Source organism: Rhinatrema bivittatum, chromosome 1 (genome assembly GCF_901001135.1).
Source record: "Rhinatrema bivittatum chromosome 1, aRhiBiv1.1, whole genome shotgun sequence".
NCBI lineage: Eukaryota > Metazoa > Chordata > Amphibia > Gymnophiona > Rhinatrematidae > Rhinatrema > Rhinatrema bivittatum.
In genome coordinates this window covers 424629612-424647995 of record NC_042615.1, presented here as the reverse complement: position 1 = coordinate 424647995, position 18384 = coordinate 424629612, and the positions used below count along the sequence as shown (strand labels likewise).

General features: G+C 45.3%; 1 protein-coding gene across 3 annotated transcripts in view; it reads right to left on the bottom strand.

Moving 5' to 3' along the window:
- The window catches only part of TMOD1 (tropomodulin 1), a 196022-nt gene that overhangs the window by 49429 nt on the left and 128209 nt on the right, over positions 1–18384 (bottom strand). For all 3 annotated transcript variants that reach the window (XM_029603559.1, XM_029603569.1, XM_029603550.1), the window contains one exon: positions 6430–6519. In XM_029603559.1, the coding sequence (XP_029459419.1) occupies positions 6430–6519 (90 nt within the window). The remainder of the gene's footprint in view (positions 1–6429; positions 6520–18384) is intronic.

The following is an 18384-nucleotide window of genomic DNA, read 5'->3' as shown; positions in this document are numbered from 1 at the left end:
ATCTGACGTCAGCACGGGTACATATACCCCCACAGGAAGTGAAGCTCTTCAGTAATCTTCCTTGCAAAAGCTGTTATGGATATATGTGTACTGACGATCAATGAAATAGTGAAAACAGGATTCCCCTGACCGATTGATAGTAGCTGGAGACCGCCAGCATTCCCAACCGGAAGGCGTCGACACCTGGCAGAGTGGACGCACTCATGTAAGAAGTGATAAGGCTTACCTTGAATCGGTGAAACCAATGTAGACAGGCAGCTGGGCAGGATGCTGAGTCCATCTGTCTACACTAAGGAAAACGAGATTATCAGGTAAGTAATCTCACCATTTCCTGTCGTGTAGCCAGATGGACTCAGAACAAGTGGGATGTACAAAAGCTTTACTCCCGGACTGGGCGGGAGGCTGCCTGAGGACCGTGTAAGACTGCCCTCGCAAATGCTGTGTCCTCCCTGGCCTGGACATCCAGACTGTAGAACCTGGAGAAGGTATGGAGGGAGGACCATGTCGCCGCTTTACATATTTCTGCAGGCGACAGCATCCTAGATTCAGCCCAAGATGCTGCTTGGGCTCTGGTAGAATGAGCCTTGACTTGAAGAGGCGGTGACTTCCCGGCCTCTACGTAGGCCGCTCTGATGACTTCTTTAATCCAGCGGGCGATGGTGGGCCGAGAGGCTGCTTCACCTTGTTTCTTCCTGCTGTGAAGGACGAACAGATGGTCAGTCTTTCGTACTGTTTCTGTCATTTCCAGATATCTGGGCAGCAATCTGCCAATGTCGAGATGGCGTAGCAAACGCCCATCTTCTGATTTCTTCAGGCCTGCCGTAGTTGGCAAGGATATGGTCTGGTTGAGGTGAAATTGTGAGACTACCTTAGGCAAGAAGGATGGAACCGTGCGAAGATGGATAGCCTCAGGAGTGATTCTGAGAAAAGGATCACGGCAAGACAGTGCTTGTAGCTCTGAGATGCGGCGTGCTGAACATACAGCCAGCAAGAACACCATCTTCAAAGTAAGAGAACAGAGAGACATGCCCCGAAGGGGTCTGAAGGTGGATCCCGCGAGGAAATCCAAAACAATGTTGAGGTTCCACAAAGGCACTGGCCACTTCAGTGGCGGACGAATTTGCTTGACTCCTTTCAGGAAGAGAGAAACATCTGGGTGCGTGGCAATGGTCTTGCCATCCCTCCTGGGACCATAGCAAGACAGCGCAGCCACTTGAACCTTGATGGAGCTGAGGGAGAGACCCTTCTGAAGTCCATCCTGCAGGAAATCCAAAACCATAGGGATTGTGGTCCTATGCGGATTGGTGCCATGAGTGTCGCACCAGTCTTCAAATACTCTCCAGATCCTGACATAGGTGAGGGATGTGGAAAACTTGCGAGCTTGGAGGAGTGTATCTATCACTGGCTCCAAGTAACCTCTTTTCTTCAGTCTAGCCCTCTCAATGGCCAGACCGTAAGAGAGAATTGAGCTGGATCCTCGTGAAGGATGGGACCTTGACGTAGCAGGTCCCGGAGCGGAGGCAGGGGAAGGGGCTCCCCTGCCAGTAGTCTTCTCATGTCCGCGTACCAGGGTCTTCTTGGCCAGTCTGGTGCCACTAGAAGAACTAGGCCCCGGTACTTCTGAATCTTGTGGATAAGGGTGCCCAGCAGGGGCCACGGAGGAAAGGCATATAGCAGGGCCCCTGGGGGCCATGGCTGAACCAGGGAGTCGATCCCTTGAGAGAACGGATCTCGCTTGCGGCTGAAGTATCTGGGTACTTGAGCATTGGACCTGTCCGCTAGTAGGTCCATGTCCGGAATCCCCCAGTGATCCACAATCATCTGGAAGGCTGTGGGCGACAGCTGCCAGTCCCCCGGACTTAGGCTTTCTCTGCTGAGGAAGTCTGCCATGGTGTTGTCCCTTCCGGCAATGTGGACGGCGGAGATGTCCTGAAGATTCGCCTCTGCCCAAGCCATCAGTGGGGCTCTCTCGAGGGAAACCTGTTGGCTTCTGGTTTCGCCCTGTTGGTTGATGTATGCCACCGTTGTGGCGTTGTCTGACATCACTCTGACTGCTCTGTTCCTCAGTCTGTGAGCAAATCGTAGGCAGGCTAACCGGACTGCCCATGCCTCTAGTCGGTTGATGTTCCACCCTGCTTCTTCTCTGTTCCACCGCCCTTGGGCGGTGAGTTCTTTGCAGTGTGCTCCCCATCCGCTCAGGCTGGCATCTGTGGTGAGCAGAGTCCACGTGGGGGAGGACATCTTTGACCCCCTGCTCGTGTGGTTGGACTGCAACCACCACCGTAGCTGAGTCCATACTCTGGCTGGTAGAGGTAGATGCATGGAGTAATTCCGGAAGCGGAGGGCTCCATCGAGAGAGCAGGGAGCGTTGTAGAGGTCTCATATGGGCCCTTGCCCAGGGTACCACTTCCAGGGTGGATGCCATGAGGCCGAGAACCTGCAGGTAATCCCAAGCTGTGGGCCAACTGGCTCCCATCAAGGACCGAAGACGCGTCTGGAGTTTTAATCTTCTCTTGGTGGTGAGACTGACTGTGTCTGCCTGGGTGTCGAACTGGACTCCCAGATATTCCAGAGATTGGGAAGGCTGTAGGCAACTCTTGTTTAGGTTGTCTACCCATCCCAGGCTTTCCAGAAGGGCGATCACTCTGTTGGTAGCCCGATGGCTCTCCTCTTGAGATTTCGCCCTGATCAGCCAATCGTCTAGGTAGGGATGGACAAGGATTCCTTCCCGTCTGAGCGCCGCTGCTACCACTACGATCACCTTGGTGAAGGTCCGCGGCGACGTGGCCAGCCCGAAGGGCAAAGCCCAGAACTGGAAGTGGCGTCCCAGCACCTTGAAGCGTAGGTAGCGCTGATGATCCTGGTGAATCAGGATATGCAGGTAGGCTTCTGATAAATCTAAGGCCGTGAGGAATTCTCCTGGCTGTACTGCGTTCTTGACTGAGCGCAGCGTTTCCATGCGAAACCTCGGGATCCGTAAGTATCGATTGACTGACTTGAGGTCCAATACAGGCCAGAAAGTGCCCTCTTTCTTGGGTACCATGAAATAAATGGAATAATGCCCAGAATTCATTTCCCGTGCAGGTACCGGGATTATGGCTTTCAAGGACAGGAGCCTCGCCAAGGTAGCTTCCAATGCTGCCTTTTTGTGGATCGGACACGAAGATTCCACAAACCTGTCCGGAGGTAGATGATGGAAGTCCAGAAAATAACCCTCTCGGATGATGGCGAGGACCCACTGGTCCGACGTAATCTCAACCCATCTGGGGTAAAAGAGGGTTAACCTGCCCCCTATGGCCCCGTTCCCCAGATGGATCGGCTGAATCTCATTGGGAGGCGCGGCCGGGGCCTGAACCCGAGCCGGCTCCCCTCTTCTGCTGCTTGGGCCGAAAGGACTGGTTCCTGGCCTGAGGACGAGGTGCCTGGTAGCGACCCCTATAGGGAATGAAGCGTTGAGAACTTCTGCCTCTGGAAGGCCTTGGAAAGGCGCGCTGGTTCCTTTTGAACCTGTCTTCCGGCAGTCGAGGTATTGGAGAGGCACCCCATGTGCTGGCCAGTTTATCAAGGTCGCTGCCGAACAGGAAAGAACCCCTAAAGGGCATTCTGGTGAGGCATGTCTTCGAAGGAGCATCCGCTGACCAGTTCTGTATCCAGAGCTGCCTCCTGGCAGCCACAAAAGATGAGATCCCCTTGGCTGTTGTATGGACTAGGTCGGATGCAGCATCCATGAGGAACGAGAGAGCGGACTCCATGTCTGCCGCCGGAGCATTGTTCCTGACCTGTGACAAACAGGAACGTGTCACCACTGTGCAGCAGGTTGCGATTCGCAAAGACAGAGCTGCCACCTCAAATGTCTGTTTCAGGATGGCGTCCAATCGCCGGCCGTGAGGTTCCTTGAGGGCCGCCCCCCCTCAACTGGAATGGTAGTGCGCTTGACCACCGCACTAAGCAAAGCGTCCACATGAGGGCACGCCAGCATCTCCTTGATTGCTTGTGAAAAAGGACATCGAGCTTCTGGCAAAGATATCATTTCCTAGGTCTTGCCTAGATCCAAGCATCATTCAGTCAGTCATTCTCATCGATATCTGCTCCAAGACTCCCCCTCGATCAGTCTACGAAGGGCCTGGTTGACCCTTTTCTCTCTCCTTGCCTGGGCTGCTAGAGTTATATGTCACACTTAACTTCGCAGTTATGAAGCCTTCATACTCACATAAACTGGCCACTCATCAGTACTGGGTAATGCAGGTAAACATCAACTCAGGCTACTTCTTCTACATGCAGGTGTGCTCTTATGCCCCGTGGCCTGGCTTGTTCCAGTTTCTGTCCCCGGACTTTGCCGCGAACCCGTCTGACCAGGATTGTCTTGACGAGGTGAGGCAGCACCATTTTTATTCTGTGCTGTTGCAAATGGCATTGCTTCATGTTGCATGGTAAAACTTCTCCAGGACCCATGTACCATGACCAACAATTTGGTGGGATAGAGGAAACTAAATTTTACCTTCTTCTCATGCAGTATTTTCTTCGCTTGCAGGTATGCTGCACATTGAGTAACAGAACTGTAGTCAGGGAAAATGGTGACCTGACTACCCTAGTATTCCAAGGGGCCAAGTTCCCGTGTCCGCTTCAGCACCTATTCCTTGTCTTGTAAATAATGAAATTTTACAAGGAAAGCCCAAGAGGAGGTGTTGCCAGATCTGCTGGATCCTGCTACCCATTGGCCCCGATCAATATCTAGGTGGGGGTCTCCCTCCCCTGGGTGAAGCATTTCCAGAAAAAAATCACTCTAAGAAGTCTCTAACTCTCTGCCCGTCCATCTTTCCTGGGATCCACACATTAGATCAGCGGGACAAGTCCTCAAGATCTAACACCTTCTCCTCTAAAGTTTTCACTTGCTTCTTTGGCGCTGCGTGTTTGCAGCTGCTGTGTCCCAGTTCTCTATGGCTAAAACCTGGGTTTGGAGTGCATCTACACACGGGCTGACATTATCGATGCACGCCTTGATTTCGGCGATCAATGTTTTCACCAATTCCATTTCTTTGGAGACTTCTGCTCATAAGCTCTGAATTTCCCCTAAAGTTTGGGCCATCATAGAAATGACGGCAGAAGAAGACCAAACGGCCCATCCAGTCTGCCCAGCAAGCTTCACACACTTTCTCTCATACTTATCTGTTTCTCTTAGCTCTTGGTTCTATTTCCCTTCCACCCCCACCATTAATGTAGAAAGCAGTGATGGAGCTGTATCCAAGTGAAATATCTAGCTTGATTAGTTAGGGGTAGTAGGGGTAGTAACCGCCGCAATAAGCAAGCTACACCCATGCTTATTTGTTTTACCCAGACTATGTTATACAGCCCTTATTGGTTGTTTTTCTTCTCCCCTGCCGTTGAAGCAGAGAGCCATGCTGGATATGCATCGAAAGTGAAGTATCAGGCACATTTGGTTTGGGGTAGTAACCGCCGTAACAAGCCAGCTACTCCCCGCTTTGTGAGTGCGAACCCTTTTTTCTTCTCCCCTGCCGTTGAAGCAGAGAGCTCTGCTGGATGTGTGTAGTATCAGTTTTTTCTTCTCCCCTGCTGTTGAAGCAGAGAACTATGCTGTATATGCATAGAAATTGAAGTAACAGGCTTATTTGGTTTGGGGTAGTAACCGCCGTAACAAGCCAGCTACTCCCCCCTTTGTGATTAGGGATGGCAGCCTGACCATCCATGTCACACGATTTCTCTTTCCTGTTTGTACTCAAGGCTTTCGGCTTCTCCGGCCTTGTGATAAAAATCTGTATCAGGCCTATCCCGTGTACTACGAGTATGCATGATATTCTTCGTGTGGTGGGTAAGCTATATTCGCGGAATTCATTGGGACCCTTTCTGAAATGTGCACTATTTTATCTTTTCATGCACACAAAAAAACGTAATTTTAGTGAAGGGGAATTAATGGGAGAACGGCCCCGGATGATCGGAGCTTTACAGAAGTGCATCTCCCTCCATTCATTCACAATAGCACCCAAGATCACAAAAAAATTCCGATCATACCTACCTTTTAGACAGAGAAATACTGACTATAATATTGGTCCTATGTACTAAGCATTTTTTCCTACAAAAACGAAATAGGAGAAAACTTTTAGTACACAGGTCTCTATGACAGGAGAATACCATAGCTCATCTAGTGTGCCCAATGTGCCTACCTACGACTGTACCCAGACCATTTTTGATATCTAGCTTTACCCACACTTCCTCATGGCTAAGGATCATCCGAGCTTGTTTTCTTTCTTGAATTTGAAGAGAGTTTCTATCCTCATAATCTCAAGTAGGAGGTTGTTCTATGCCACTATCACTGTGAAGGCATTTTTATGTATTATGAAATTCAGATTATTCCTTGTTCAAAAGCTATTGTGCAATGAGAGCTGGCTGTACACAGTTTAAAACTGTACTTACTGTTTAGACCTTCCTTGTTCACAATGGTGCTGCTTGCAAGTGCCTCATAGTACTGCTGGTTACTCATCAACGTATGCATGCCAAGGATAGCTATACAAGGAAATAAAGCAAGACACAGTTCAGTGAAATTCCTGAGCTCAGAGGAAAGATGGAATCTGATGAGGGCTGATGAGCCATGTGGCCTCTTAGAACTGCCCAATGCGATTATGTATGTAAAAACAATTCTGTTGTGAACCATTCCTTTAATGAAAGGCCAGGTCCAAGTTCTACTGGCAAAGAACACTGATGTATAATCATAGGAAGTCAACAGTGCTAAGCCAATCTAATCAATGGCTCCAATATTAGTTCTATCATGTCTAACAGATAAAATGACAACTTGAAAGGAAGGCACAATTATTGTTGGCAACTCCCCACCCACTGATGGCTTTTCTTCTACAGACTCTTTAGAGGCCTCATTCCATGTAGCCTCACTCAATCCAATTTGCCCCTTCCTCAATTAATCTTATAATCCACCCAGTTTAATTCTTCTCAACCATGGCTTTACTGCTTTAACTCAAAGCTTATATAATGTTGTCCCTGTGTCTTGACCAGATTGTAAACTCCAAGAAGCAGGGATTAACCATTATGTGTTTCTGTACAGTGCCACATACATCTGGTATGTGCTACGGAAATGCTTCATACTACTATTGATACAGAGGTCCAAATTCAGCCCAACTTAACCGGATAAGTTCAGACTTATCCGACTAAGTGGAACTGCTTGAATATTCAGCCATTATTTAGCCAGATAACTATTTATCCAGATAAATACTTCTCTGGCTAAGTGGTGGGTGGGATGGGGTGTTCCAGGGTGTGGCTACTTATCTGGCTAAATTAGGACCTCATTTACTAAGCATTTTTCCCACAGACACAGAATGGGAGAAAAGCCTTAATAAATCAGGACTTTAGCTGGATAGGTGGCAATATTCAAATTTATCCAGCTAAGTTTGCCAGATAAGTTAGACCTGCTATTAAGTCTAAAGTTAGCTGGATAAACTTTTCCAGTTATTAGTAATTTGGGTATACTCAGCGGCACAGCCTTGCTACTGAATAACGTAGCAAGTTACCTGGATATGTTTATCCGGCTAACTTGTTCAGCCAAAGGCCAAATATGGACCTTACAGTTTATACTTGAATTTCAGGAGGTTCCATGAAAATAACGAAGAACATCTTACCAGCTGTTTTGTAGCTGTTATGAGGACCTGTAAATATACAACTTGGGGGTAGGAAAATTGCACAAAATGAAAATATCTGTTTTACATTAATTTCTTTTGGCTGTAGAGCAGAATAACTCAAATGTACAATACAGTACGTCCAAAACAGAAACAGGCATACTTGGCAAAAGACCATGGCATACCCCATAACAGAATAAAGCAAACTTGCAATGGAATAATGCAAAACCAACAAAATGTAAGGCACAGTCCAACTATCAGGTAACTTTTGGTTCAAAAAACACAACTGGCTTCATGCACGCTGCCTACATCAATAACTCTGAAACAGATGTCTGGTTTTCAGGATCCTCATGCTGAAATTAGGCATGAAAGTTACTCAAAGAGTAAGTGTATTCATCACATTAAAATAATTCTTGGTTGATATAGCAGTACAAAAGCACAAAGGGGGGAGGGGCCATACTCCTAAAATTTTAGGCCAAGGAACCTCGGAAAATGTGTATCAGAAAAAAAATTATTCGTCTAAGGGTAATCACACTGAATGCGCATGTACTTACCAGAAATATTTAAAGTACTTGAAGGTTTGTAATCATATCGCACTAAAATATTTATTTCTAACATTGCTCCATTACTGTCTTTGAATCTAATGCTCTCAAGGTAACAAAACAGGGAGACAAAATGGTGGCTGGAGTCAATAGAATTCTAGGGGCTTAATTTTTAGAAAAAGAGGTGATCGTGCCTCTGTTCAGGATATTGGTGAGATGTCACCTGGAATACAACATTGCATTCTGGAGGCCATATTTCCAAAAGGATATGGACAGGGCCAGAGGCACTGCAGCAGGGGCTATTTATTTTGAAGAGTTTTATATACCGTTATTCGGAAAGCCATCATAACGGTTTACAAAGAGAATACATTTTAACAAAGAGGTTTTAGATATAAAAAAAAACAAGTTGTAATTACAATAATGATAAACATAACCAAGTAAGTCTCTGCAGATATAAGGTTGAATGTGGAGGGAGGTTAGTAAGGTTGAGAATTAAGGTTATGAGTTCATTTGAGAGTTGGTCTGTGTAGATGATTGTGGATCCAAGAAGAATTTCAAAACAGTAAAGTTTTTAGGTCTTTTTTGAAGGTTTTTATATTGTGTTGAGATCTTAGATCTTCAGGTAGATTGTTTCAAAACGGTCTGCACCCAAAGCCCTGTAAGATGAGACTTGCGAACCAAAATTGGTATATCCTAGAGGAGAGGAGTGAGAAGGGGAATATGAAAGATATTCAAATGCCCCAAGGTAAGAACATAAGAAATTGCCATGCTGGATCAGACCAAGGGTCCATCAAGCCCAGCATCCTGTTTCCAACAGAGGCCAAACCAGGTATAAACCAAGGTATAAACAGTAGAGATGTGAATCAGAACCAGAATCGGTTCGGATTCCGGTTCGGATTCACATCGTGTTTTTTTTTTCGTCCAGCCCAATCGCGGTTTTGTTTATCGGCTGCACCCGAGCCGATAAACAAACAATATCGTGGGGTTTTCCTAAAGTTTTGGGGGAGCCCCCAATTTCTGCCGATTTTGAAAATATCGTACGATATTTTCAATCGTCCGAAGCCCGATTCACATCCCTAATAAACAGCACACAAGAAACAATTCTTTTTTCAGTAGATTGGATGTTTTAGAACAGGCGATTATGATATAAGGATCCAAGAGGGTAAAATCAAGAATAACATCAGAAAATATTACTGCATGAAGACAGTGCGGGATATATCGAACAGCCTTCTGGAAGAAGTGATGAAGGCAATAACAGGAGCAGAATTTAAGATTGGATAAGCACAGAAGGTCCCTAGCCACAAAACAGTTTTCATCATATTTTGACCTAAGATTTGATTGAGTATGACCCCACCCCTCTTTCTGCTTTTGTATTTTCAAGTGCAAGTGTTTTCTTTCTGCGTCTCTTTTTTAATACAGCAACAGTACAGCAGGTATTAGTATTAAGCATAAATAGGATTAAATGATTCAAGACAGACACAAAGGGGCTACGGATTCTGGTCACTAATTCTAATTTCAATATTTGATTGACTAAAAGCAATGTACAAGCACTGACTGCTGCTACAGTTTACTTACATATTTTAGCTTTTAACAAGCTGGAAACAGTGGACGGCCAATAGAAGAAAATAAAGGTCTCAATCGTTAAATGCCAAGGCATGGTGCCTTTTTGTTGTAAAGTTCAGGTACTAGGACTGTCTTAGGTTGTGTATTCCATTTAAAGTAGCCCTATGGCTACCTCGCACTACTATACACACTAACTCCTAACTAATAAAACATTTCGGAGCCAAGCATTAAATAATGATTTTGTGACTATTCATATCACTATCATTCATAAGCCGGGCAGCAAGGAAAGACTTAAGACTAGTTAGAGACCAGAGCAGTTGGAATAGATAAGCATGCTGTGCCTAGTCTGTAAGCGAGGGGGGAGTGGTCTTATTTTTAGGTCTAGTTACTAAAGCTTGCTAGTGCTTAAAACTGCATTAAGTAGGTAAATTTTCAAAATGATGCATTTTGATGCAAAGACTAAGTACTTTTATCTGTGGATTTTGTATCTATTCGCAAAGGGAAGCTATACTTAGGAACAGGTACCTGCTACATTTCAAAATAAAAAAATGTGTGTGCTGTAACAATCTCAGCTTCTGGGCATGCTCCTACTCCGTGCAGGTAAAAGTACCCACAAACACTTTCACCACATCCAGGTTGGCCAATTTACAAGTAGCCCTTTTACCCATGCAAGTAGCCATTCCCTCTTACAGCAGCTTAGCAAATGTAATTTTCACATTAATACCCACTAACGCTTCCCATCCTAATATGCAAATGAGCTCACTATCATGCAAAATAGCGCTTCCTGGCATGTTAACCACATTAATGCTGCCAATGATATCTTAGTGTGCACTTTAGACATGTTTTGTTCTGGTGTTAAATCCTTTTCTTCCGCACAGTTGTTAATATATTTCCCTCTCTAGTGTGTACTTTTAGAAGGTGTTTTTTTTTTCCTGCCGTTTAATCCTTTTCTCCTGCCTCTGAGTTTATTAACCTGGGCTAGTCTATCTCTATATTTTCACAGTGAACTTGCTTGTAGATCAAAGCTCTCTGGCTGATATTTAATAGCAGCTCTCCCTGCTACATTGTTTGGAATAGGCCTTGCCAACTGAAACATTTCTTTTACATAGCCTTGTCCTTGACTTTCTCTGCACTTTCACCCCTACCACTCTCAGACTCCCCACACCTACTCAATCCTGTCCCCTTATCACCAGCTCCAGTTCTTGAGGAGCTGATGGGAGGAAGAGGAGAGCAAAGGTTGAGAGTTATCAGTGTAGAAAAGGCATAAAAACAGAGTAAGAATCCAAAGCAAGTAAAGAGAAGAGGTGAGAATTTAGTAGGGACAGTGGTGTTTAGCAAATAAATCAGGGGTAGCCAACTCCGGTCCTGAAGAGCCACAAACAAGTCAGATTTTCAGGATATCCACAATGAATATGGCATGAGAGAGATTTGCATGCACAGCTTCCATTGTATGCAAATCTATCGCAGGCACATTCATTGTGGATATCCTGAAAAGCAGGCCTTTTTGTGGTTCTTCAAGATTGGAGTTGGCCACCCCTGAATAAACATCCCCCCCCCCAAGGTGTTTTATCAGTGTAGCCCTATGGCCACTAGATGGCACAGCGGGAATGGAAGAGAGAGGCCTATACTTAACCATGGGTCCTATGCTGTAACAATTTTGTTTTCAGCAGGTTGAGGTAATTTGGAGTGTTAGTGGTTCATTGAAGGGATGCCTATGTTTATTGTGGGGAATTTTCCTTTACAGGAAGGGTACCAAAAGGCTAAGGTGTGTAGGAGCTGTTTGGATGACTGACAGCGTGAAAGAGGAATGGTTTAAAATATACTCCCCACGAGGAGTTTGCAGAACTGGAAATGGGAAGAAATTGAGAGAGATGGGGGAACATGCAGCAGGTTTCACTTCCAGTGGTGCCACCAATTCTGATTCCTGAGGTGTTTTCTCAAGCCCTATAGGAGGCTGGAGAAGCAAAAGGAGTTTAAGAAGCAGGAGCCTGAGAGGAGTGAAGATGCTGACGTTTGGAGACACAGAACCAGATGCTGTGATGGAGCCCACAGGACCTAAGGGAGAGGGGGGCCTCCTTGGAGCTGCAGTACAGGGCTAAGGAACTGCATCCACCTAAGGGACGGGAGTGTTTTGTCCCAGTGCCCAGTCCTGAACTGGGAGTAACTGAAAATTTTGTTTTTTCTAAAGAGACTTTTATCTAGGTCTGGGTCGGCAGAGGATCCAGGGGAAGAAGAACTGGAGTTCAGGCAGATTGTCAGGGGAAGTGGGAACTGTGAATTTTGGATCTTAATCTCTCTTTTTGGGGTTCCAGCCATATCTAGCTGAGAACTGTGATTTTTCTGAATTTGAAGGGGTTTTTTTTTCTCTCCAAATTTTCTATTTGCGGCACGGTAAATGAGTGGTTAAGGCTTTCCTGGGGTGCTTTTATTTATAGTGCACATGAAACGGCACAATTGCTTATTTTCAGCTGCAATCACAGTTAACAGCATTCCCATAAACCTTTAGGACAGAATTGTTTCAGAAGCTGCCTTCTCTTGGAGACCTGGGCCTGGCCTCACTATTCCCACCTAAGTCCCAACACTCGTTCCTCCTCTGAGGGCCTCGTCCCCAGAGCTCTCTGTCTCTCTGGCTTTTAAGGTGGGCCAGGCTAGGTGCCTGGTCCAAAGCTGGTTAAGAAAGGTTTCCAGGAACACTCCTCCACACTCTTTTATTAACTGAACTGTGGACCGTATTGTTATTTTTGTTATTATTCGGCTGAACTGTTTTTTTTTTTGTTTGTTTTTTAGTAAACAATTTTTCTTTGGAGCACAATTTCTGGTGTGAACAGTGTCTTTCTTCTGTGGTATCCTCATTCTGGTTTGGCCTTGAAAGTGAGCCTGCCTCCAACCCCATGACTTGAGAGAGAGTATGTTCCCCACCCTGACAGACCTAGAAAATTGCTCCCAAGAGCTGGGAAGGTAACCTCCCCCCCCCCCCCCCCCCCCCCCCCCCCCCCCCCGGAAGGAGAAATTACTTCAGTGTTTATTAGTTAAAACCTAAAAAAAGAAACCCTAATCATGCAACAGATAACACTAATCTATGATGTTTTATGTTATTCACATTTTCCAAATACCCTGTACTCTAGACCGTGGGGTACCAGGCTTTCAGTTTTGTTTTTTGTATTTTTTACAGTGTGAGGTACTCATTTACAGTGCCATCGTTAACTTATGGGTGCCCTTAGAAAATGCAGGGGCCCCCTTGACTAGCCACCACCTTCTCCTGGTGCACCCTGCCCCTCCACCTCACCCCGATGATGCCCCTGCTGCCCTCTACATGGGCACCGGCCAAACAAAAGTAGAAATTCAGTGTGGGGCCTGCCAGACCTTGCATGCTTGGAAGCCCTGCGGCAGCCTCGCCCCTCACATGAGTTTCCATGGTATAAGGAAGCCCTTGCAGGAATAAAGGTGGGGCCACGGCAGGGCATGTGAACATACAAGAGTTGGCAGGCCCCAAACTGAATTTCCTTTCCTGACGTTGCTGCTGTTGTGGGTTGGCACCAGCAGGCCTGGACTACTGCAGGCTCTGGTGCCTCTGAAAATTTGGTGCCAGAAGCAATTGCCTCCATTACCCAGGTCTAAATATTTATAAGTTTCCCTATCAGAGGTCCTTTTCCTTTGTCCTTTCTGCATAACCTATGTTCTCTTATATATATTTGTTACCATGCTATAATTAGTATGAAATACACCATTGACTCTGCTATAGTTTGCAAGCTTTTATATGTTAATTAAAATTGGTAGTAGTTTAATCTGAATTTTTAAAACATTTCATATTTAAGTTAATCTGTTACCCAGACGATTCCAATATCCACCCATGGCCCACACAAGGTGCCATACATATCAAAGCCTCAATTCTTTTTAAGCATAGTTTTTTAAAAAATGCAGTTAAAAAAGCCTAAAGGCGCAAGTAAGATTACTTGGTTGGATGATCAAGTCATCCGGGTAAAACTCCACATCTAGGGAGGTCTTACACTCACACCCGGCTTGCTGACACCCTACCTTATAACTAAAATCATTCTTTAATGATTATTTTCTCTTGATCACCTCTATTAATTAGGCAGATATGTGCCTCATTTGGTAACTGTAGCTGTAACATTTCTGCATGGGGGTGACCTGCATAGAATGGCATTACAACCCTAAACATCTGCTGGGCAGACTGAATGGACCATTTGGGCCTTTATTTGCCATCATTTATTATGTGCATAAAACATGCTAATTAAAGATCAGACACGTAAGTTCATTCAAGTGCTTACTTAACATCTAACATCTTTTGGATGTATGCAGCGGACACTTCGTTTCCATCCCTAACCACCTTTCCTTTGGGTTTACACTAAAGGACTGCTGTGGTCTTTTGGAGACCATCCCTAAGGTTTTCCTACCCTTAGGTGCTGGGATTGGTCCAGCTCGGGCTCTATAACCTGGTGTCTGAGCATGAGCAGTGAGGTTGGGCGTAGTCTTCTTTTGAGAAAGGAAGGAGAGCAGCTCCTGGAAAACCCATGCAGGCCCCCTGCCTGCTACTTTGGGGTTTCAGTGACGTTTTGGCCCTGTAAGTGCTCTCCCGGTTCCGAGGGGGGACGTGGCTTGGGCCAGAAGAGCTCGAAGAGTGGATTTTTGTGTCCTGAAGGGAGTTTGACCTGTTTCCATTCTTGTAGGGCTCCCCCCCCCCCCCTGCCTTAGGGGAGAGATCTGTGGCTCGGTGCCGAGCTAAAGCAGAGGTGCCGCTTCCTGGGTGCTGTTTTCCCCTGCGCCCTATAAAAGTGGGGTCAGTGATGTCCCAAGAGCCAGAATTGGATTTTTGGGAGAGAAATTATTTTTCTCTGTCTGTGAGAGGGGAACATTTTTCCCTCTACTCTCTCTCTGCCCTTGGAGAAGAGGTTTATTTCCCTTCTCCCCCCCCCCATCCCCCCACTGGGAAAGGAATCTGGACACTGGATCAGAGGCTGAGGAAAGAGAACGAACTTATCACTTGGAGTTTTCATTATCCTTTCTATTTTGATGCTTTTTGCTATTTTTGGACTGGACCTTACATAAGAACATGCCATACTGGGTCAGACCAAGGTTCCATCGAGCCCAGCATCCTGTTTCCAACAGTGGCCAATCCAGGCCATACGTTCCTGGCAAGTACCCAAACGCTAAATAGATCCCAAGCTACTATTGCTTACTGATTAACAACAGTTTATGGCTTTTTCCTTTAGGAACTTATCCAAACCTTTTTTAAACCCAGTTACACTAACTGCTGTAACCACATCCCCTGGCGATTTTTCCCGGTAGTCAGGCTCACTGGTCTATGTTATATTAAGTTACAGTAAATTTGTTTTGAACACCACTCCAAGCCTCCATCTGCTTTTCCAAGGTGAGATCCAGCCTTCTGAGAGTGACTTCTGTGAGTACTGTGAGAGACTGAAAGTGGGTTCCCCATCCCCTTGGCATGCCTTGGGCCCGGGAGGTCAAGCCTCCCACCCAGTCGAGAAAATCCATGTCCCCAGGTTTGAAAGGACTGGTGCAAGAGAACTGGGATTTAGTTAGCCCAGGAATGAGTGTGTCCCCTGCACCAACTGGGACCTAACATCGAAGTAGGGGGCTACCTGTAGAAAATCTTCAGATTCTAAATGGTGAAATACCAAATTGCTGACATTTAGTGATTTTTTTTTTATGTACCTAGCATTTAGACACACAACTGTAAACTTAGAAGCACAACTGCATATATTTTGAAAATGTATTATTTAATTTCCCTTAATCATTACAGAGCCTCTGCTAACACTAAGCAGTTTAACATGAACACCTTGTCATTCTCATTCAAATGACAGCATAGCTCTAAGGTTCCTCTTTGGTTTTTGTTGTGCATGTTGTCTGTCTTGATTACAATGGATGCTCCAAGGAGTAGCTTAGTATTCTCCACCTGACCAGCTTTCACATAGCACTTGCTGTGGAACCTTAGGGCATGGTCAACCCCGCTATAGCCCACGGTAGCGAAAGTTTGCTTGCCATTGGCACTCTCACCAACCTAGCTGTGGCCGTCTCTTAAACCAGTAATGCTACCTATAGCTGTAAAGACCATCAGGGCCTTTGTTCAGCTTGCTAAAAAATAATATTGCCGTCAACATATTGCATATTGCTGCAGAGCTAGCACTGACCCTCCCAAACCAGAGGAAGATATTGCAGATTGGCACCAACATATGTGATTGCTTCCATTCTGAAATGGTAATGCATGCTGTATAATGCCATGAGCTTGTCCAGGCCTCATATATAAACCCATGGGGTTTATTATGAAAGAATGTGCTGCATGCAGTAATTACCAAAGGGGAATAAGCTATCCCTGAATTAGCTGGTCAGCAAGGGATTCGCTGAGTACATTTCTCAAGCATAGATGAATAGTGCATGGCACTTACAGGGTTGAAGAGAAACTTGTGCAGGGCTACTTGCAGTATGGAGACAGCAAAGAAATTTGCCACATACCCCATGCCAGACTGCATTCATACCAGGAGTTTGTATTCCTTCTGAGAGAGAGAGAGCAACATGCAGCCCAGAGTTCAACTCGAATAAAAGCCCAGACTGAAGCTCAAATAGCAATTAGACATTCAGTGGAAAGCCAGAGGAAACCTCTTGCAACGTTTAGAAGTGTAGTGCCATGTGTGACCAATGCAGAGATCTATTCCTACTGCATTAGAATGTGCAGAGATTGCGAGTGCATACGACCAGACTTGAAAGATGGTTACCTAGTGAAACCAAAGCAGCGAACCAGTCATACAGAGTACAGCATAGGAGCAGTAACCGCGCCACAAGGTATCTGGCATTATAGTTATCAAGCAGGGAAGGAGCCCAATTAGCATGGCACTGCCAGAGACTCGGAGGTAATAAATCAATCTCTTTTGTGTGGGGTTGGAAGAGCCGCAGGAAACTGTTGTGCGACATCCAGGCTGCACAGCTCACACTGAGAGATTAAGAATGCATAGTGGAATGCCTGCAACATGGTGACATCTGCGATGTCAGTGCTGCTGTACCCAGATCACTAAAGTTTGCCTATCTACACTAAACACTAGACTATAGTGCAACATGGTCATACACAAAAATGAATATGGGGAGGGAATAAGAAAAAGAGCCATGAATGAGGTAATTAACCACCAATTAGCATCGCTGCTACCCATGACATGCCATTAATGGAGCAAGTTGGGACACTTGAAAGAAATGGAACCCAACCTGTCATTAGCTGAGAATGGATTAACTTGGTGGGGGGTTGGTAGCACTTTATATTTGGGATGGCATAGACTCCAACAGGATAAAGATCTTGCAGGTGACTAAATGCACAGTAGAATCTTTATGGGTAAAAATCCCATGTGTGATGTGGAAAGAGTATAGCAAGGGATATTCTACTGTCCGTCTTACCAAAATGATCAGATGGATGATGAAATGCTAAGAGAAATTAGGGAGGCTAACAAATTTGGCAGCACTGTAATAATGGGAGATTTCAATTATCTGAATATTGACTGGGTAAATGTAACATCAGGACATGCTGAGAGGTAATGTTCCTGGATGGAATAAATGACTGCTTCATAGAGCAATTTGTTCAGGAACCAATGAGAGAGGGAGCTATTTTAGATCTAATTCTTAGTGGAATGCAGGATTTGGTGAGGCAGGTAATGGTAGTAGGGCCCCTTGGCAATAGTGATATATACCCTGATATAGCACTGTCCCATTGGTTATCCTCCTTCCACCAGGTCTCTGTGATGCCAGTTATGTCAATCTCATCATTTACTGCTATACACTCTAACTCTCCCATCTTAGTTCTTAGACTTCTAGCATTGGTATACAGACATTTCAAAATGTGGTTTTTGTTTGTATTAACAATTTGCTTTTCAGTTGATAGGGATAATTTGGAAATCTTTAGTTCAGGTGATTTTGTTTTACAAATAGGCACATGGACTACATTTGCTTTTATTGGAACCTCTCTATTGGGATGCCCTAACTCTCCTGTTTCATTAGTATCCTTCAAGGATTCTTTTCTCTGAACCATGCACTGCAGAGTGACTGTCGGCTTTCCACCTTGTTCTAGTTTAAAAGCTGCTCTATCTCCATTTTAAAAGTTAGTGCCAGCAGCTTGGTTCCACACTCTGGTTAAGGTGGATCCCATCCTTTCAGAAAAGTCTCCCCCTTCCCCAAAAGGGGGAGCAGCTGGGTCAGCAAGGGAACGGGAAATGTGGAGGCATGTTCTTGGCAACACACCGGTTGAGAACCACTGCTCTAAAGAATATAGCCCACTATTTCACCTTTCTCCAAACTTTTATAAGTCCAAAGATTTCTCAAAGCTACACTTACCAATATTCTTTAACCACCATTAAATTGATCTTCACTCAAAGAATTGAAGGGTTTGAGATTCACACACTTAACAGTGTGAGCTTCTGGTCCTTTTCTACTGCAAAGGGTGTCCCGTGTCAGTCCTGAGCATACAGCATAGAAACATAGAAATGATGGCAGAAAAGGACCAAATGGTCTATCCAGTCTGCCCAGCACGCTTATGGTAGTAACTACCGGTCATACAAGTCACCTTATAATTATCAGTTTCCCAGACTGTCAAAGTCAGGACCCTTGTTGGTTGCTATTTGAGTCCA